This window comes from Panthera uncia, chromosome A2 (genome assembly GCF_023721935.1).
Source record: "Panthera uncia isolate 11264 chromosome A2, Puncia_PCG_1.0, whole genome shotgun sequence".
NCBI classification, from domain to species: domain Eukaryota; kingdom Metazoa; phylum Chordata; class Mammalia; order Carnivora; family Felidae; genus Panthera; species Panthera uncia.
In genome coordinates this window covers 101,166,296-101,188,961 of record NC_064816.1, presented here as the reverse complement: position 1 = coordinate 101,188,961, position 22,666 = coordinate 101,166,296, and the positions used below count along the sequence as shown (strand labels likewise).

Below are 22,666 nucleotides of genomic sequence, written 5' to 3'. Positions count from 1 at the left end.
CTTTTTGGTCACCTCAGAAAAACATTAAATGCCTAATAGTTAGAATATATCAAGCACTTAAAGAAGCTTAAGGAATACAAACCTGTAAACTTAAGATGTGGTCCTAGTATCTTGCTCTTTGAAATTCTGATTATTTCTGACATTTACCAGCATTTATCTGATCAATATCTGGAACTTTATTGACCTCTGTGAAAGGACTGGAATCCCATTTCTGGTTAGCAGCCATCTTCAACATCAGGCCTCGCAAAGGGAGTAATTACCACCTATGACACTTATTTCTGACCATATTAATCATGTTCTTCAGTCATTCTAATAGTAAAACAAATATAAGGGGGAAAATAACTTTATGGATAAATGCAATGGTTATTGCTTTAATAAGCAGCATCAAAATTTTCAAATTTCAGAGATTTTTACTTTTCTTACAAGTAAGTCTATGGGCAACATGTATCAACAATTCATCCTTTTTCCTTTGATTTTTGCAGCCATTTGTAGACACCCATGTGGGAAAAGCAGGGAGTGTGTTGCCCCAAACATATGCAAATGTAAACCTGGTTATGCTGGCTCTAACTGCCAAACTGGTAGGTATAGAACTCGTTAGTTTGCATAATGAATTTAATTGATAATTGATATTTCTAAAACCTGAGCTTTATTTTATACAGCTCTATGTCATCCTGATTGCAAAAACCACGGAAAATGTATTAAGCCTAACATTTGTGAATGTCCCCCAGGGCGTGCTGGAGCAACCTGTGATGAAGGTGATAATTCAAATTAAAAATCAAATAATAGAGCCAAGATAAAACACTTTTTTAAAGCTTTTTTAAAAAGATAATTCCGTTTTACTGTGTCTTTACTGATATATATTCATTAATGTTGGGGAGGATGTCTAAGATTTTTAATGTTTTCTAAAAATAATTTATTTGAAGATTTTAAAAACTTCAATTTCATTAGAAATCCAAAGAGTAATAGCTTATTTGTCCTTGGTAAAATTGTCTTCGGAAATATCTTGGATATTTGGTTTTAAGGTGCCATATCCCTACATATATTTTAGCTTCAAGTAAAGGACACCTGATTTTTTAATGACTTGTCAAACATGACTCCAAGAAAGTGCTAAATACCAAATAATTAGAAGATATTAGATAGTAAAAAGAATCCTAAAAAGTGGTTTTTAAAAGCATGTCTATAGGCACATAATGTTATTACTTTGGTTGAAATCTTAAGAGGGGAGTTTATTAAATGACATTTTTAAAATATTTTAAAGAAACACATTTGTTATTTTTAATATTTTAAAGAATATACTTTGATAGACAGTACAAATAATTATTAATAATCTAAGATCCACACTAAATACTTCCATGGCAAGGCAAGGTACAAAATAACAAATTAAAGTAAATCCAGAGTGAACTAATAGAAACACGTAATATCGATGACATAGGAAAATAATTATGGAAATATAGAAGTATTCTGTTTTTAGGGGAGGAGTGTGTGTCTCACTTTGCAGAAGAAACCTAAGATGGTATATTTCCATTCAGCTAACCAACAGTTTTATAAACCAAAACATGATGATGATTTGTTGGTGTTTTGAGAGTATCAACTTGTATAGTCAATCCCACAGAACTAAATTTCATAGTAAAAGCAAGCCGAGTTTATCATAAATTGCTTTTACAACACAGTTTATTGTGGCTATGATTCATAAATATAAACAGACATATTCTTAATTAGGATCTGACTTAATAACATAATTTTTGTCTGTAGAACATTGTAGTCCACCTTGTCGACATGGTGGCACCTGCTTGGCTGGAAATCTCTGCACTTGTCCTTATGGTTTTGTAGGAGCAAGGTGTGAAACAAGTAAGCAAAACTCTCTTGCAGCCTAATGTAATGAAACTGCTCCCTTTAATAGTTGATGCCTTTAATACTAAGATAAACCCAAACACTAAAAAATATACATTCCTGGGGCACCTGGGTGGCTCAGTCGATTAAGCATTCAACTTCAGCTCAGGTCATGATCTTGTAGTTCATGAGTTCAAGCCTCGTGTCAGGCTCCGTGCTCACAGCTCCGAGCCTGGAGCCTGCTTTGGATTCTGTGTCTCCCTCTTTCTCTGCCCCTCCACCACTCACGTTCTGTCTCTCTCTCAAAAATAAATAAACATTAAAAAAACAAACAAACATACATTCATGATTTATTATGACAGTTGTTATTCTGTATGCCACTGGGAACAGTGGATTCCAGTACTAAGATAAAGAAGTTTGTTCTTGTAAACAACTCTCTCCTTACCCTATCCATGACCATTTCTTTGAGATAATAAGAATTCCAGTTTGTTGATTTGCCTATAAGTTAATCTTGTTTATTTATATCTAAAACTATTTTCATTAGTAACTAATAATTTTCTTAAATAGCCAACTCTTATTTACCATTCAGCTCAATGATTTTCTTCTTTCCCCAACTCTATTACCAAAAAGTAACTGAATGTGACAATTGGAGACCGTTTAAAGCCAAAGAATAGGTTACTTTTATTTTTCTCTCTGAATTTATTTATTAGAGGATATGATTGGCAGTTATGAGCTACCTAGATAATACCCAATAACATGACCAATTCCAAGCCTAATTTAGCTTGCTTTTATTTTTATTCTGTGATCTTAGTGATTTGTAACAGGCACTGTGAAAATGGAGGTGAATGTCTTACACCAGATATTTGCCAGTGCAAGCCTGGCTGGTCGGGACCTACTTGTGGTACAGGTAAAATGAGAATTTTTTTCAATGAATAAGTCAGTTAAAAAAAAATGTTAAATGCACCAATGTCCTAAACCAGCACCCAAAAGCATTAAACTAATCTGACAAGATTAGTATGAAGTTTTAATAAAAGTATCTTTTATTTTTATTCTTTTTCTTCCTGTATCAGGCCATAGAGTATATTTCAGCTTTAGTGTTATCTAGCGCAACCAGTACTTCTTTTTTTGTTTTTTATGCCTTTATATTCTCATCATCCACTTGCCTTATAATGGAGAGAAACAAATATGTGTTACATCTCAATCTTCAATCTCTTTCAAGTTTTTTTTTTTTTTATCACAACACAGACATTCTGTTTCAAGAAACATTCAAGCAGTTGAGTTAAACGACACCATCACTCTATTCCATTTCTTTATCAGAGTATCAGGCTTAATTTTTTGCCAGCAATGTTTGCAGTTATCTGTGTTTAATTTAATCCATTGTGATCTAATGACTTTTCTCAACGTAAGTTTAACTTAATGTTTATAGCTTGCGAACTATGTGTGAAGCATGATCCAAGGGGAAACAAAGATCAATTTGATTTTTGCTTTGACTTCAAGTAGCATGTCATTAGTGAAGAAGACACAGGATACAATAATTTTAAATGACTGTGGTACAAGTTGGATTATAGTAAGTAATGTAATTAGTGCACAGTTCCTTGGAAGCAGAGAAGACAAATTCATTCTGGCAAGTGCAGTTTGGAAGAAGATAGTATTGAGGTAGACTTTGGAGAATGGGTAAAGTCTGAGTTGGAAAATGGAATTAGGGGTGCCTCTCAAAGGGGAACAAAGGTAAAGAAGCTAAGCAGAATGCTTTTGAGTGTGCTAGGACTTGAGCACAGTGTTCCTATTTGAATTGAGATGGAGGCCTAAAGAAGTGTATGTGAGTGGATTACAGACTGTCCAGTTAGTGCTGCTGAAATGTCTTCTAATTTCCCATCATTGTTTTCAGCTTGCAGAGGGCATTCTGAATTCTAATCATAACCTCCATATTCTTAGCTTGGTAGTGTTTGTAAACTTAATGAACACACTTTCAAAGCTATTATCCACTTATTTTATTCCTCTTATGTTTGGCAAAGTCAAATTAATTATAGGTTATGGCTTTTCCTTGCAGTAAAAATAAAATATTTCATTAGGCACCATTTTGTACTTCAGTGCAGCTTTCATTTTTTAAATAAAACTTTTATGGTCTCTCTTCCCCCTGCTGTTCATTAGCTTTGTGTGACCCTGTTTGCCTAAATGGTGGTTCCTGTGATAAGCCAAACACTTGCTTCTGTCCAAATGGATTCTTTGGTGCGCAGTGTCAGAATGGTAATTATTCTTTCTTTATGAATACAAAGAGAAAGGCATAAACAGAACTCTGAGTAAACACAAGACAAGTCTCAAAGGGGACAGTGCTATTTTTTTCTCTCTTGTGATGTTACAGTTGTGGCTGCTTAATGACCAGATCCTGAAAATGTTTGAGTTATTATATAAAATATTTATATTTGGGGTGCCTGGGTGTCTCAGTCGGTTGAGCATCCGACTTCAGCTCAGGTCATGACCTCGCAGCTTGTGAGTTCGAGCCCCGCCTCAGGCTCTGTGCTGACAGCTCAGAGCCTGGAGCCTGCTTCAGAATCTGTGCCTCCCTCTCCCTCTGCCCCAACCCACTCTCATTCTGTCTCTGTCTCTTTCAAAAATAAATAATCATTAAAAAATATTTAAATAAAATACTTACATTTATTCACTATACATTAGGCTCCCAATTTTGGCACTTGTCCATGCAGTTTTGTAGGATCAAGGTGTGAACCAAATAAGCAAAATTCTCTTGGAGTCTATTGCATGCAATGGTGTCATTTTTTCTGCCCTCACAGCAAAAATGTTTGATTTATGGTCCACTAATGCTCACTATTACCTCACGATCTCTCAACATTAGTTTTATTAAACACTTGTGAAAAGTTAGCTATGCACAGCATTGGGCAAGGTGATATAAGGTCATACAGATGCATCGTTTCCCCCCTTCATGGCCTGCTATTTCAATACTTTCGCTGATATAGAAATGTGATGGATTTTTTCAGAATAATGAGCATGTCCTGAGGCTGACAGTGTAGGTATGAGTTAATGTCAATAAATGAAATTTAAAATGTATTTTCCACATCTTCGTATCTTTGAACTTTTGCAAAATGCAGAATAGATTTTTTAGTAAAATGTGTCAGAGGCTGTCCTAATTTAATTCCTAAAACGTATTCTTTTTTGGGCATGTTATACTTTGAAGTGATTTAATTTCTTTTATTTGGAGGTTGACTGGGATTCTTAGGTTGCAGACGAGGTAGAGAACAAACTACCACTGAAGTACAGGCATAGCAAATGAGTTCCTCTAGTTAAGATTTCCTTCAAGGAACCACTTTGTGAAATGGGAAGATGTAAAAACCACGTTAAAGCAAACCTTGAAAACCAAGTGACTATGTCTAACCCCATATTTCTGAGTTATAGGTATAGTTTTGACTCAGAATTTAAGAGGGATATAAAAGCTGGTATCTCTCATGCTCCTTGCAGTAGATGTAAGATATAGTGAGAAAATTTCTCTAAAACTTATGTGCCAGCATTATTACTGAGAAAGGAGGAAATCTCTAAATTATTAAGTATTGAACTAAAAAGTATCTGTTGAACATATGTTAAAAGGTTTTGGAATTAGCTAGCCTCTAAAACCTCCTAGCTGGCATGGATTTTGAAATCAAAGTCTCCAGCATCAGCCTTCCTGACTTTTTAGATTTGAACCACACAGTTGCCATAAGGAGCGAGACGTACATACTGTAAGTGCATGGCTGGCTACCATGAATAATAGTACAATTGTTTTTAAGAAATGCTACAGGAGATGCAGAAGAAATAAAAAAACATTAGCTTTATTCTTATCAGATCACATCCTCTCATGAGCCTCTGTGAGCCCAAATGGTGGGAAGGGAAAATGGTATACACATTCAAAGTCACTGAATAAAAATAGGCAGAAAATGGATAAAATATTTATCCACACAAGATATTGTGTGTTCTATAGGATTTCAAATGAGGAAGATAAAAATTGAACTAGAGACATAACGAAAGAGTTAAACTACTCCATTCATAATCAAGGCTTATAATGTGTCACTGGAGAGTTGTTTAAATACATTTTATATCCTTCAAATCCTTGAATGTCATGAGTCCATTCCACATGGTAGGTGAGGCTGGGTTACTTAGCTCCCTTTGGAGTCTCATGGAATATCTGTGTGAGGCCTAGAGAATATATAGGTATATATGTAGGTGGATTTTCTCCTAAACTTCCTTTTCCTAAAATGGGACTAGATGTGGAGAAGATCAAACCTTTATATTAATATATAATCTCTTTATATTACTTTATTTACATATGTTTTGTTGTGTAAATGTAGTATTTATCTCTACACTCAAGTTTTGTGGTATGGATGAGTATTGATTATAGCAAGGTTACCCATTATATATTGGCTTTTTTCTTTGTTTTAGTTTTAAATTTCTAACCATAAGTATTTCCTACTGTGTTTTTGGAATAGAACAAATACATTTTTTTTCTAATACTAGAAATGATCGTAAGTTGTAGGAAGCAGAAAATGTACTTTTTATAAAAAGTACCAAATAAACACCAGAGAAAGTAGACTGAAGCATTAATCAGAAAAGGTTCAAACTAAAAGAGTGGAAATTATCCATTTGCTAAAATCATTCAGTTATTTTGTTTTTATACATAAAGTACTAAATTATTTTCAGTTTTGAATCCATTTGAAATTAGTTGATTTCTTTTCTTAGACTGGAAATAAAGTAGCTATTAAAGATGGATCTAATTCAAAACTGGGAATTAGTCTACGATAGCCTTGTTACCAAAATCAGTTAATTTGACATTTGTTTTTAAAATACAAACTAAAATCCATTTAATTATCATTTAGAGAAAATTTCTATTCTATTTCTATTCTAAATTTCTATTTAGGCGGGTTTGCCTATGTATTATTTTTTTAAATAAAGGCATTTATTGTCATATCTGCAGGAAACATGAAGCAATGTAAATCTTCTCATAAAAGATGATAAATATTAACTTCTGAATTCCATGAAGCAGAAGCACATACATAGAAGATACTAGTACAATGTAATCAAGGTTATCTGATAAATATTCCTAACAAAGCCAGGGATTTATTGTTAAAAGGATTTTTCACTAACTTTTTATAGGAGTAAGTCACATACTAAACTCTGCCTTTATGACCTCAGTTAGGTATTCAAAAGTCAACTAAAAATTATTTTCTAAAAATCATATGATATATTGTTGGGATTTTTCTATTTTCCGCAGGAATAGGTACATTTCTTATCTTGAGCTAGGTTATGACTCACTTTCTTGGTTCTGCCTGGATCATTTTACTCTTTACTTCTAAGAAAGGTGAATCATAAGATAAGGTTTGTGATTTAAGCACTATAATATCAAAGATGCCATTTGTTATGAATACTTCATCAATACCTTTCAAATTGTGCTAATCCACTAGCTGCTTAAAGCTATAAGCATTGGATTTTATGATTTAGAAAGGATAGTGTTAATGACTTGCAGATGTGATCTTTTATTTTAATAGCACATTTCTCTGCCTTATGGCCCCATAGATAACAAGCACATGATGCAATATGTAATATATAATAATTGAATATGGAGTATTCTCAGATTGTTGCCATGTGTTCTTTTAGCTATCTGTCACCCTCCCTGTAAGAATGGTGGCCGCTGCATGAGAAATAATGTGTGCGCCTGTCGTGAAGGATACACTGGTAGGAGATGCCAAAAAAGTAAGATACCACTAAATGTTTTTTTAACTACAGGTAAAGCAAACACATTAAATAGCTAAACTATTGCCATTTGAGGGCTGATATTTCATGCTTTTACCTTAAGGTATCTGTGATCCCATGTGCATGAATGGAGGAAAATGTGTAGGACCAAACATTTGCTCTTGTCCTTCTGGTTGGAGAGGGAAACAATGCAACACACGTAAGAAGAATACTCTTAAAAAAAATTTTTTTATGTTTATTTGCTTTGAACATTAAAGAGAGAGACAGAGTATAAGTGGGGGGAGGTGCAGAGAGAGAGGGACACATAGAATCTGAAGTAGGCTCCAGGCTCTGAGCTGTCAGCACAGAGCCCAAAACGGAACCCAAACTTCACGAACCCGTGAGATCATGACCTGAGCCGAAGTCGGACACTTAACCATCTGAGCCACCCGGGAGCCCCAAGAGGAATACTCTTAAATGCTACAGCCACATGAGAACATCAAGCAGAATTTACTACACAGGGCATTTTCTTTGTTTTTTTTTTGTTTTGTTTTGTTTTGTTTTTATTTTTGATTCTTTGTTCCTACTTTAGGGGATTTTTTTGTGAACTGGAGTGAAATGCCAACTGCTCTGAATTCATTTCTTCAGGCTAGCAGAGAAAGAGGATATGCTGTATTTTCCAGTCTGTCCACTGTGATTGCCACGATAAATGACAAGTTCTTTAAGTCCTGTCTCCCTCTCTAAGGAAGGGTCAGGGGAAGGTGTAAAAAATTCCTGATTCCGGGGCACCTGGGTGGCTGGGTTGAGCGTCCAGCTTTGACTGAGGTCATGATCTCACGGTTTGTGAGTTCGAGCCCTACCTCGGGCTCTCCACTGTCAGCACAGGGCCAACTTCAGATCTTCTGTTCCCCTCTCTCTCTCTGCCCCTCCCCCACTCACGTGCTCTCTCTCAAAAATAAAAATAAATCGTTAAAAAAAAAATTACAGATTCCATGACTGCATCTCAGACCAACCAGTTCAGAACCTTCCAAGGTGGGTCACACTACTTTCAACTCTGGCTAGTTTTAGAGTTGGTAACAGCTCTCCTCATTCAAATGTTTCGTTTTTTCCCCTTTTTATAAATTACTCTATAAAATTAGCAGCTATTATAATGTGCTGGTCAAGGTGAAAAATAAGACCTAACACCAATGTCCCACAAATTGAGGAAAAGTTAAATCATGATGCATTCGATCAGTGGAACATTATACAACCATTAAAATCACCTTATTCAAGAATCAGCAGTGACATTGGAAAATGTTCTTGATAAAATGTTAAGGGAAAAATTCCTTTCAGTCATTAACTTTTAACTGTTTCTCTTTTTTTTCTTCAGTGAAATGTTTTGTGTTTTATGTGAGTACTTGACTGGCAAATTAAATTGTTAACTTGTTTGTATTTCTATTTGCAGCTATCTGCTTTCAGAAATGTAAAAATGGTGGTGAATGTATAGCTCCCAGTATATGCCACTGTCCTACCGCATGGGAAGGAGTGCAGTGTCAAATACGTAAGCCTACAAAATTTGTTTTTTACTCTATGTTCTGAACCTGAATCTGTTACAGTTATTAAACAAAGTGTAATGTGAGGAGAAATCATAAAGAAAAAAAAAAATCCCATAATGCTTATACATTAAAAAAAAAGCGTTTTGGAAATAAAAGGAAATCTTCATTCATTGTTATATCCATTTAAAAGAAGACAATTTGGTAAAATATGTTAATATTTTGTGTGACACAGATAACTCCAAATTATGGTCTCTGGGCTGCCTTGGAAGTTCTCTCAGGTGTGAAGAAGGTTTTTAGCATAAACTTTAAATATTTTTTCAGATTATGAGAAAAATACATACCACTCATGAAAATCATGGAAAATATGAAAAAGTTCCAAAAACTAAATTGTCCCACATTCTACCATCCAAAAGAAATTCCTGTTGTGATTTTAGTATTTTAATATATTTCCCTTTTGTTTTAGTTAAAAATTTTACATTCATGGGGCCTCAGGGTATTGAGGAAGATCAATGATCTAATATTGAAATTTATGAAAACTTGAAATAACATGTTAAAATATTAACAAAGATTAGCTTCATGAGAAAAACTGGAAGTCTCCCCCTCCAAATATTTTCAATTGATCAATAATTATATCATCTTAAAACTGGTGATCCAAGTGTATTGTAAACTGAAATTATATAGTTGCAAAATGACCATGTGTTTTTACAAAAAATACCTGCCCTGCTTTTTGATGTCTTATGAACCACACTTGTTTCCATATATCACAGATTTCGCATATAATTTTCATGACTTTTAGAGTGTATTTTATTAGTAAGTGCTATTACAATTTATACATTTTTCATCTTAGGAAAATATTATCAAAGAATTCACTTCTAGTACTTACTTAAGACATATGTTCTCAAAAATCACTAATTCTCATTGGGAGTTATATGCGATAAAATGGTAGAAAAAAGAGCCATCACCCTTAATTTGGGCTGCTTATTCTGGAGAGAGGTCTTTGTGGACCATGAAAGAGAATGATGAGATATTAGAAGCACGTTAATGTGGAAACGTGCTCCAGTAAGTGTGGATTGAGGTACTCTGAGTACAGCCTGAAGATGTGCACTTTATTTTTGCACCTTGCAGCACTTCTGTGTGAATTTTTCAAAGTCCTTTTCCTCAAAATACTTAATTTCCAACTTCCAGAAACTCTATATATTGACATTATTTGACCAAGATGTCTGACTGCCGTCTGCTGGAGAGCTATTGTAACAAGTATGCAAATCTATGATGTCTGTGGTGTGAAAAGTACTCCCTCAGCTGTGGGGCTTTGTGTATTGCACAGCCTGCCCAGCTACACATGGCATCACTGATAAAAACGTAATCTTTTAATGCTGCACTTCCACCAAAGAGAATATTGTTCTTGAATTTTGCAAGCTTTCCATATGAACTCTGGAAGCAGATACCTCTCTCATGAAAAATAACTGTATTGTATGTAATTTTATATTATACGTATTTTCACTTAATATGTCTTAAAAGCATTTTCTGTGTCCTTCAGCACATAACTTTGAACGAAATATTATGTAATCTATGCCACTGTATGTATATCTATTCTATATATATAATATATAGATAGATAATTCACTTGACTTTTTCCCTTATGTTGAACATTGTAGTCATTTACAAGTTATTACTATAATAAGCATTTTCTTTCTATAAGATAGATGATGACATAGGTGGATACATTAGGTAGATGATAGATAACTAGATTGATACTGAATTATATTGAGATAGAGATAAGTATTTTTAAATTTCATGAGAGATTCTGAGGAAGAAATTGCTGGTGTAAAAATCTTTAGGAAGTTTCTAATACAGTTGTTTCACATTAAACTTCCAATGATAGCATATTAAATTGTCAGTTTTCTATACACTGGCCAGTACTGCATTGTGTCTTTTAAATCTTTGCTAAATTATTAAGCAAATTATGAATGCTTATATTACTGATTTGAATCTCCTCTCTAAAGAAAACAAAAACATATAGCCACTGTTTAAAAGGTAGCCAATGAAAATTTTGTTTGCTTTAATAATATCTTTATAGAATTGTGAAACTGTTGTGTTGAGTTTTGGGTGTTTTGTTTTTTGATGTGTATGAGTATGTGTGTCTGTGTGTTTTGGCTGCACGAGAATGGGAGTGCCATTGGTCATTCATAAAATCTTAATGACCATGCTTCAGACCACCAGAAGAGAATATGTCACAAGCATTTGTGTCAAAGAATGGTCATTGTAATTTTTTTTATATTCCAGCAATTTGCAAACAAAAGTGTCTTTATGGAGGCAGATGTGTATTTCCTAATGTGTGTTCTTGTCGCAATGGATATTCTGGACCCAAATGTGAAAAGAAAGTACAGGTATTTTAAATTTTAAATGGAAAATAAATATTAGATATTGCTATCTGCTATCTACTCAGATATTTTGCTTAGCAATTGACATCTATGTGTTATTGTTTGATTTTCATTGATTTCCAAATAAAAAACATGCACAGATTTACTATTTGCCTCTGAAACTAAAAACAGTATCGTTTTTGTGTCATTGTAGAGTTACCTTATTATTCAAAATTCTGATGTTCACTTAAAGGATTTCAATGTGTAGATATGACTTTCAAGTGTAATACTATTCTATTTTATGGCACTGGAACTGAAAGAGAATAATATTCCTCAAAATGGACTTAAGACACCACAAATATTTTTTTATATATAATATATTGTCACATTGGTTCCATACAATACCCAGTGCTCATCCGAACAGGTGCCCTCCTCAATGCCCATCACCCACTTTCCCCTCCCCCCGACCCCCATCAACCCTCAGTTTGTTCTCAGTATTTAAGAGTCTCTTATGGTTTGCCTCCTTCCCTCTCTGTAACTTGTTTTTTTTCCCCCTTCCCTTCCCCCCTGATCTTCTGTTAAGTTTCTCAAGATCTACATATGAGTGAAAACATATGGTATCTGTCTTTCTCTGTGTGACTTATTTCACTTAGCATAACATTCTCCGGCTCCATCCATGTTGCTACAAAGGGCCATATTTCATTCTTTCTCATTGCCAAGTAGTATTCCATTGTATATATAAACCATATCTTCTTTATCCATTCGTCAGTTGATGGACATTTAGGCTCTTTCCATAACTTGGCTATTGTTGAAAGTGCTGCTATGCATCAGTACTCCTGTATCCCTTGGGTAAATTTCTAGCAGTGCTATTGCTGGGTCATAGGGTAGGTCTATTTTTAATTTTTTGAGGAACCTCCACACTGCTTTCCAGAGCGGCTGCACCAATTTGCATTCCCACCAACAGTGCAAGAGGGTTCCCGTTTCTCCACATCCTCTCCAGCAGCTATAGTCTCCTGATTTGTTCATTTTGGCCACTCTGACTGGCGTGAGATGGTATCTGAGTGTGGTTTTGATTTGTATTTCCCTGATGAGGAGCGACGTTGAGCATCTTTTCATGTGCTTGTTGGCCATCTGGATGTCTTCTTTAGGAAAGAAGACACCACAAATATTTGACACCACAGTATTTGACACCACAAATTTGGTCAAATACTAGATAAAAAGACTACCCTCACCCCTCCCTCTAGTTTATTTAAATCCACCACTTTTAAATCCACTGCTTCACTGATTTGAGGATGTGTTGTGTGCCACAAGAGCCTTATCTGTCCTCACTCTTTTCCTAGATAGTAGTTCTTGCTCTTTATTTGCTCCCTGTTAAAATCTGTTTCAGGGAAAGCAATAAAAAAACTCTTCATATCATTAGGATTAGGATTTATTTTTACTTAAGAAATCAAGAAAGCAAAGGAAAAATAGACACTTTCTTAGAGTTCCTGAAATTGCCCCACACTTCCTTAGAAGGCTAGTGCTACATAAACATCTTTTTTAAAAGTTTCTGTGATCAAATCTGTGCTAAGATTAAACTGTATTTTATTTTGTCTCCAATCTTAAATTTCTAAATATCAACAGCCAAGGAATTTTTCAGTCCTAATTCCTACATGTACAAGGGTAGTGCTAATCTCTCTCTCTCTCTCTCCCTCTCACACACACACACACACACATACACACAAATGCAGCAGAGCTCTCAAAAATCTCTTAATGTTAATCTGTATTAGGTTTTTGTTTAATGTTTATTTATTTATTTTGAGAAAAAGAGAGGCAGAGAGAGAGAGGGAAAGAGAGAATCCTAAGCAGACTCCACGCTGTCAGCACAGTCCTGACATGGGGCCAAAATCCAGAGCCAGATGCTTAACCGACTGAGCCACCCAGGCGCCCCTAATCTGTATTGGTTTTAATTTTAAAAGCAATTATATGCTATTTAGCACTTCAGAAAGCCCAAGGGTTGTGAGTATCAACGTATCCTGGAGTACTGTAATTTGAAAAATGATAAGGAATTTTCTTTTTGAAGTGTGATACTGGATCAGTCTAGCTTAGAGGCAAAGTGGACGTGCACATGTGTTTCTCTTTGCACTGGTATCCATCCTGGTTGGATATGGCCTCCATTTTGAAAACACAAACAAAAACAAAAACAAGTTCATAACAGTACTGTGGTTTGAAAGCTATTGAGTGCCTGTTTGATCAGCTGTTGTTGAGAACAATAAAAACAATAAAAATGTGAATTCCCTGGTTCAAAGGCAGCTTTTACACATGTATTATTTCATTTTATTTGAGATTTTTATGGCACAGAAAGTTCCATGAGCTCAAAAGCTTTCAACTCCACTTTGACATACTAAATTAGGTGATTTCTCTGTAATATATTTTTATCTATTTCTTTACTACCTGAATCCTTCCTCAGATAATCATTTCCTCTAATGGGGACGCTTCTCAGACTGCACCTGGAGCCATTTTAAGGAAGAAAAGAACAGAGAGTCATGGAGAAGGAATAGGAAAACAAAATGAGACTAGCTCAGGGACCACATGTCCTGAATACTATAACCTGTTCGTCCAAATTCTTGACTTCACTTCTCACTTGAGCTTTATTCTGTTGTTCATTGGTGTCATTGCTTTTATTTAATTTACTTACTTACTTACTTACTTATTTATTTTTCCTTGGGCTCCAAAACATAAGGTAAAAAACAAATTTTTAGGCAGGAAAAAAGTAATAAAACAACTACTGTTTTGGGTATTCAGAACCCTCCCTGGCTCCTCCCAGCTCCCTTCAGGCTTACTTTCCTGGCCCTTCTTCAAGCATCCTGAGGTAGTGAGGGGAAAAAAGAAATGGAAGATAGTGATTAGGTTGGGTTGCTAGAATTTCAATGAAAACAACAGCAGAGAATTACTAGCCAGAAACAAAGAATACAAAGAAAGGAGAAATGGGCAAAAGAGGGCTAAAGAGGGGTAGGTGGCTTTGAGAGGCCTCAGAACTTGCTGCCCAGCTGCTAATTACATTTAGCATTGGACCTGCCACTTGTTCACTCTGTGACCTTCAGCAAGATATTGAACCCCTCTAAGTCTCAGCTTCTTCATCTGTCATATGGTGCTAATAACACCTAATCATAGGGTTGTTAAAGGACTATGTTAACATATGTGCCTGGTGTGTAGAAAACACTATGTCAGTTTGTTACTGGTTATTACATTGAATAGAGGAATAGAGAGCCATGGAGAAGGAAAAGGATGAGGAAAAAGACTGGAGAGAAATGTTGCAACGCATTGAAAACAGTCTTTTCCTGAAGGATATCAGGAAAAAACGTGCTTGGTTTTATTGAGCAGGGATGTTTCTTGAATGTAATTTTTCTTCAAGGTGGAGTCATGTAATATCCAAGCTCCATTTAGTCACAACTATTTTGATACTTAAATATAATCTGGGCACACCTGGGTGGCTCAGTCGGTTAAGTGTCCAACTTCGGCTCAGGTCATAATCTCACGGTTCGTGGGTTTGAGCTCTGTGTCAGGCTCTGTGCTGTCAGCTCAGAGCTTGGAGCCTGCTGTGGATTGTGTGTCTCCCTCTCTGCCCCTCCCCTGCTTGTGTTCTTTCTCTTTCTCAAAAATAAATAAACATTAAAAGAATTAAATAAATAAGTAAGATCTGGATTAGACCTCAGTTTTATGAAAGCAGTATTTAGTCTCTAGTAGCAAATGTAGAACCAAAAGCTTTATGTATCACGTCAGAGAGGAAGAGGTAGCAAACAATGAATAAGGGTCAAGTGGTTTTCCTGTATTCATTCAAACTTGGTTTCCCACTTCTTACTACAGACAAAACGCCATTAATATCAAGTATATCACAAGCCTGTCTTAAGAATGGAAATTTTATTCAGAAAAAGTTGAAGATAACTACTTGAAGTTTATTTGAACATCATTTTTAAAATTATTTTGAAGACTGAAGAAACTAATCAAATGTAGAATGCTGTTATCTGGTCATTGTTAGAGAAAAGCAAAGAAGAAATCCAGGTCATTTGAATTGACTTTGAAATGTGATTTGATATTTACATATTGAGATGATGCATCTGATATTCAAGACATTCACATTATCTAATAAACTGAATATCTCCCAATTCTTACCGTGATGGTTGGTGTCTTTATCATTAGGGATCAGTCAGCATAACAGAAACCATGTGATGTACCCAGATATAAAGTATTTAAAGCAGAATTAGGAAATCTCAGGAATGTTGGAAGGGTTGGTGGTAAGGGTGGGGACAGGAGGAGGTAGAGGTCGGGAAAGCAACTGCTGAAGGTCAGAGAGGTTGTTCTTGAAGATGTTAGCCTAAAGCACCAAGCAGATTTCAGCTTTCTTGGAGCTGCTGCAATACTTGACAATCTTCAGAAACTCCACTGGCTGTCTCAAGCTGTCATTACAGAAAATTTGCTGGGAAGCCACTGTGAATCTTTTATCTATCCAAATATCTAGCTGCAAACACCTCTGAAAAAAATGACTTCCCACTTCCATCTTCTCTCTCTCTGGAAAGCTTTTCTCACTGGCAAACCCTAACCCAGAAACACACAGAGAGGGGGGTTCTGGAAAATGTAGTCCTAGCCTTAGAAGTAACTGACAGTAGTACCAGGGAGACCACAGTGAGCTAACAAAAGATATACCCTGCATCTTGTGGCTTTGGACCATATTCCAGAGATCAAGCCATCATTTTTCTGTGATAAAAACACCGTATTTAGTTTTGCCTATTTTCCCCCTCCAGTCTTTCTACTTCTCTGACCTGTACCATTTCTGGACAAGTTGAAAGGAATAATGAAATCCTGGTTTTAGAAGATTTACTTGCTCATTGTGTTTAGATGTAAAAAGGACATGAAGATGTCTGTTTCACTTTCCATTCTTTTGGTACCATGATCTATTTGGGTGTAGAAGCAAGAGACAAAAGATCACAAAATCAAGTCTTTCTATAAATAATGAAAGAGGGGTCCCTGGGTGGCTCAGTCAATTAAGCCTCCAACTTCAGCTCAGATCATGATCTCACGGTTCATGGGTTCAAGCCCTACGCCAGGGTCTGTGCTGACAGCTCAGAGCCTGGAGCCTGGTTCAGATTCTGTCTCCCCCTCTCTCTGCCCCTCCCATGCTCATGCTCTGTCTCTCTCTCTGTCTCTCAATAATAAATAAATGTTAAAAAAAAAAGAAGTGAATCCTTGATGAAAGCAAAATTTAATGGCATTAACTGTTGGGGAAGTGGGTAAAGTCAACAAGGTATATACATATAATTGAAACATTTGTCTTTGAGATAAAAATAATTATAGGTTATCTACAGTTATAAATCTTTCCTATCTCAGATTTGACCTCATACTATCTTTTCCAAAAATACTTTTATTTTACTTTGAACATATTTATTTTAAATCATACAAGTTTACAGAACTCATTTTGTTATTTTAAGTGGAAATACTGAGTGTTCCTAAGCCATGTTTAAACTATAAGACCAAGTAAGACATTATTAGGATAAAATTATGCTAATGTTGAGAAGAACCTTTTAAGTAATAGCATCCAATGTCAGAATTAAAGAGATTTTAATTTATTTCATATTTGCTGAAAGGTAGTTTAAAGAATTATTGAAGAAAACAATGTTTCACTATATTTTATTTCATTACTAAAAATACAGATGATTATAAATGCAAAATAAACCTTTGACACTTAGTGTGTACTTATATGTTTACACTCTTATGAAAATGTAAGTACTAGAAGGGGTCCTGGGTGGCTCAGTCAGTCGGTTAAGCATCTAACTTCCACTCAGGTCGTGATCTCAGAGTTTGTGAGTTCGAGCCCGGCATCGGGCTTTGTGCAGACAGCTCAGAGCCTAGAGCCTGCTTCAGATTCTGTTTCTCTCTGCCCCTCCCCTGCCCATGCTGTCTGTCTGTCTGTCTCTCTCTCAAAAGAAACATTAAATATATATATACATATATATATATATACATATATATATAAAGAAAAATGCACTCTAGATAAAAATACTTTTTAAAATTTAATAATTAGAATTGAAATTCCTACAAAAATAGATGTAATAAAAATAGATATAATTTTAATATTTGTCTCTTTGTCACCTTTGCTCTGTAACAGCATAGCAACTTTATCAATAGCCTTATTAAATTAAATTTCAGTGTATACTTTTTAAGGCTAGAAGTTATAATCACTCAAGGATCTATTCTGAAATGTCTAAACTAACACTTTTAAATCTTTCATAAATATTTTCTAGATCCACACCAAGAACCCCATGCTACAATTACAATATTAATCAGTAGACTATCCATTTATAATAGATTTAATGGGCCTGTACATGCTAATAATGAAGAAATGTTATGGTTTACAGATTTTATATAAGAGCACTTCTTATGAAAGCTAATGACTCATGCAAATGAAAGTAATGTTTTAGAAATATAATCTGAGTTTAGAAAAGCAAGTAATTTGATAAATTTATGGAGAAGACATTTAATTTTTCCTTACTTTTTGTTGATATTTTCACATTTATTAACTTTAAAGTGTTTCATTCAAAATCCATTTGGATAATACTTTGAAGATAATGACTGTTAGACAATTTAAGCAAAAGTACTTTAAAATGTGTACCTTTCAATTTTTGCCTTATAAATCATTCTCCAAAAAGAATTCAGATTGTAGACCTTATTTAATATGCTCGGCTTTTTTGTGTTTATTCATGTTAACATTTAAATGAAATTTTTGAGTTGTCCAGTATTCTTATCCTTTCTTTGGTCCAGTATTTAAAATATGAACTTCTCTGTCTAAAGTTTAAAATATGTCTACCAGCCCTTTATTCTAAAATATTAAAGTATCATAATCTTTTTGGTAGAATTTTAAATACATCTTATTTTTCACATTCACAAATTATAACATTTATCCAAATTGCAGCATAGATAATAAAATTTTAGATTTCAAGGACAAACTATTTGGAAATATTTGGAGCCTATAATGGAACATATATATATTACACACATTTTACAAATATCATTGAAACTATGTAATTGTTTTTAAAATATTTATGTGTTAGAGTTTAAACCAGGTATATTTATATTAGTTAAGTGAATGTAATATTTTGCTTTTCTTTGTGCAACTTTAATAATTCATTCCTTAGGGTATGTATGCCAGTTATTTCTAAAATGAGATCGAGTGACCTAAATTAATAAACATGTTAAATAGGGAAAAATAAATAAATACAAAAAACTTAAAAAAGAAACACTGTATTGTATCTACAATGTTATAAACTATAAGAAGTAAATACTAGGCAGTTATAAGATTGTATTTTTTAAAAAAAGAGGAATAGCCATTTGTTCATATAAAGCTTAGTAGATGATCTCCGTGGAATGTGTTAATTAATTCTTCTGTAATTGACTTTGAATAGCCCTGTAGCTGATATTTTCTCAGTCGCTGTTTGCCAATGATACAGAAAACATCAAGTCAATTCTTGTTTTTAGAAAAAGAAAAGCCTGACAGTCTTAACATTGCATAAATCCTCAACACTTTTATTCATCTGATGAAGTGGATGAAATGGTATATTTGTAAACAGCAGCAAAATAGAGTTGTGCCAAAGCCACTAATATTTAATACTGAATAAGAAACATGGGACGCCTGGGTGGCTCAATCGGTTAAGCATCTGACTTCAGCTCAGGTCATGATCTCACGGTTCATGGGTTCAAGCCCCTCATTGGCGCTGTCCTGACAGCTCAGAGCCTGGAACTTGATTCAGATTCTGTATCTTCCTCTCTCCCTGTCCTGCCCCGCTCTCACTCTCTTTCTCTCAAAAATAAATAAACATTACCAAAAAATGTAAAAAGAAAAGAAACATAAAGCCTTTTCCTAAATACCTTCCATTTTTCATAAAACTCAGCCCTTTAATCCTGAAAATGGGCTGCAAGAACTGACCCTGTTGATTACTTTGTCAGTTTTTTCTCCTAGCTTTCAATTTGCCTCCCAAGGACCTCCTCATATAACTCTTTCTTGATGTTGAAAACAATGGACTGCATCATTGACACTGCGTCTTCTAATCATCTGTTCACAATGGCCTGGAATGCTCTGGAGTTTGCTGTGGACAAGTATGCTGGACTGCCACCCACCCCTGGTGTTGAAAATTGGACAACGGCTTTCAGTTTCCTTCATTTTCTATCTTGTCTCACTTTGGTGAAAACTGCCTCTCCTCTCTAAGGTATGAATCATCAAGTTGAGGTTTAAGTTTGATTGAACTCAATGAAAATGGTGACTTAGTAAAAGGATATAGAGAAATCTCACAGAGCTTTCTGTGAGGCAAGACATGAAGTTGGATTTAATGGGAACCAGAAAGCAATTAAGAAAAGAGATCCACTCTTTTACTGAAGCTGTATAGATTATCTCCTCTTGGCTTTTTTGTCAACCTCTACTTCTCTCTACCCATTGCTGTCTGTCCTTTATTGATCCACCTCAGGATCCAACATGGCCACCAAATCTACATGACAATCTTTCAGTTCCCATAGCAGCCACCCATTGGTTAGAAACCACGTTGTTTAGTTCAAAAATCTTGAGTGAGAAAGACCTCAGAAAGTAATGAACAGTCAGAGGATTGGGTGGGCTTGAGCCAGTGTCCATCCCTGGGCAAACAGGCATGATTACAGCCAGAAAAGTCATATTGTGGGTGGAGCTGCCTGTGTTTAGGCTATGAGGAAGTTCATGTTCTGAGGTGGACATATAACTTCTGAGTACAGGAAGATCCCAGTATGCCAGAGTTTTCAGAATTTGATCTTTGTGATGCTGAAATTAATTGAGGTAAATAGGACAGAATAGGCCCCTATTCTTGAGAAGTTATGGTAATTCTAGGCAAAAAATTGTTGTCAAGGAAGATTTCTTATATTTGTTTCTGTTTTTTTTTAATTCATGTATTTAAGGCAGATAAACTAAAGCCCGTGTGAACAAATATATCTGCTAAAGGACAGTGCTGTGTATGATATTATCTCCAGTCAACATCCACTTTATTTTCGTAAATTATTCAGTAGCACACTATGAGAATTAGAAGTGTTTTCTTGATTTGAAGTAGATCAATTATGTGATTATCAAATTATCAGGCAAATGAAGAGAAAAAAAACCTAAAATGTATTGAACACATCAATTTTAACGTGTTTTTAACGGGATTTTAACCCATATTAATTATTTAGACCTCACAAAGCTTTTGAGATAGGAAGATTCTTCCCATTTTACAGATGAAGATCCTAAAGACCAGAATAGTCCATGATCTTGCTGCTCACATATTGCAGTGATTTTATTCGAATGCATATCTATCCGAAACCAAGGCCTATTATTTAACTTCATAGTACCACTTATTTAAAAAACAACAACAACAACAACAACAAGATTTTTCAATGGCTTCTAATGGCCCAAGACCACCTGATAATTTCAATAAAGGAGTCTATTTGGGCGTCTCTTTCCCTGTATCTTTTCAATTCACAGTATGGTCTGATAACAGAAAACTGTGCATGTTAAAATGAGACGTTTTAATTTATTCACTTATCCACCAAAAATAGGTATATATTTTTTTAATGGTTATTTATTTTTGAGAGAGAGAGTGCACGAGAGGGGGAGGGGCAGAGAGAGAAGGGGACAGAGGATCTGAAATGGGCTCTATGGCTTTGTACTGACAGTAGGGAGCCTGATGTGGGGCTCAAACCCACAAACTGTGAGATCATGACCTGAGCCAAAGTTGTACACTCAACCAACTGAGCCACCCAGGTGCCCCATCTAGCAAAAATATTTTTGAAAGGAACATATTTCAAGAAGACTTTCTAAATTAGCAGCCTGTTTTATTTTAGCTGTGGAATATGCATCCTTATCTAGAAAGGTGTCTGAAAAGAAAGAGCTCTTTGCAGAGATAAGACTAAAGGCAGAGAAGCCACAGGACATTGAGCTGAGACTTTCGAATTGGGGGAGACTGACTTTAACTTCAGCCCCAAATCCTCACTCCACCTCTCCCCAGTGATATGGACTTGCACAGAGAGCCTCACCTCCTTCTATATTTAATTCTTTCATTTATAAGAGGTAAATAATATTTATTTCATGGGATTTTAAATCAAAAGTAAAATTTTTAGAAATGATTTTTCACAATGACTCTCATCTACTAAATGGCAAATATATGGGTTTTATTATTTTTATTTATATTTCTTCTATTCATATTTCTTATTTATTATTTTTGTTGCTAAAAATAAATCAGCGGAACCAGCTGAGAAAAGGATGATAGGTAGACTCCGTTATTTAGGTTTTCGGTTTTCTAGGGATTACTGTATATTAGTGTTTCTTGTTCCCTCATTAAAGAATTTACTTTAAAAAAAAAAGCATTGGGGCGCCTGGGTGGCGCAGTCGGTTAAGCCTCCGACTTCAGCCAGGTCACAATCTCGCGGTCCGTGAGTTCGAGCCCCGCGTCAGGCTCTTGGCTGATGGCTCGGAGCCTGGAGCCTGTTTCCGATTCTGTGTCTCCCTCTCTCTGACCCTCCCCCGTTCATGCTCTGTCTCTCTCTGTCCCAAAATAAATTTAAAAAAAAAAAAGGTTGAAAAAAAAAAATAAAAAAAAAAAAAAAAAAAAAAAGCATTGATGGAACAGTATGTGTGTTGCACACAAGATACAATAAGAGCCTGTGAATTTTTAAATCAAGTCTGGCATACAATTAGTAAGAACCAGACTAACAAGTTTTTAAAATCAGGCACATAATGACTAAAATTTGTGAGCCATGTGTGAGCCAGGCTCTGTTCTAAGTGGTGGACAAGGGTTCAGTTGATTGCTCCTGCTGGCTCGTCTGTGAGCAGTTACTCCTCACTCAACAGTTCTCCAGCCCTGAGCAACAGTCTTCCAGGGAAACCTCTGTGGGCCCTAAGCCCTTATGTCTTCCCGGCCCCTTCCTCCACTTAAATATATTTAAAATGATATTCTACAGGTGGGTTGCTAAAAAGGCCAATATATTAATGTTATTTTTTAAAACATTTTCTTTGACCTAGAAGTTTATTTTTTCTTCTGATTTTAAAAGAAATTAAAACATTTTCTTGAGCCTTTAAAAGTACTGTGAACGCTATCACTGTGCCTCTTGTGCCTGATCAGAAATGTGGCCCTGCCTGCCACGGTGTGGTCGCCTGTGGCATACCAAGTCTGAGACCAGAGTACTTCTAAAATAACCACTGCGGAT

The 22,666-nt window shown here is 35.3% G+C and overlaps 1 protein-coding gene across 1 annotated transcript in view; it reads left to right on the top strand.

Moving 5' to 3' along the window:
* The window catches only part of VWDE (von Willebrand factor D and EGF domains), a 77,113-nt gene extending 61,525 nt beyond the window's left edge, over positions 1 to 15,588 (top strand). Inside the window, exons 22-31 of the mRNA XM_049641555.1 lie at positions 483 to 578; positions 660 to 755; positions 1,753 to 1,848; positions 2,642 to 2,737; positions 3,982 to 4,077; positions 7,468 to 7,563; positions 7,667 to 7,762; positions 8,987 to 9,082; positions 11,361 to 11,464; positions 15,284 to 15,588. Of these exons, the coding sequence (XP_049497512.1) occupies positions 483 to 578; positions 660 to 755; positions 1,753 to 1,848; positions 2,642 to 2,737; positions 3,982 to 4,077; positions 7,468 to 7,563; positions 7,667 to 7,762; positions 8,987 to 9,082; positions 11,361 to 11,464; positions 15,284 to 15,298 (887 nt within the window). The 3' untranslated portion in view covers positions 15,299 to 15,588. The remainder of the gene's footprint in view (positions 1 to 482; positions 579 to 659; positions 756 to 1,752; positions 1,849 to 2,641; positions 2,738 to 3,981; positions 4,078 to 7,467; positions 7,564 to 7,666; positions 7,763 to 8,986; positions 9,083 to 11,360; positions 11,465 to 15,283) is intronic.
* Positions 15,589 to 22,666: the final 7,078 nt, after the last annotated feature.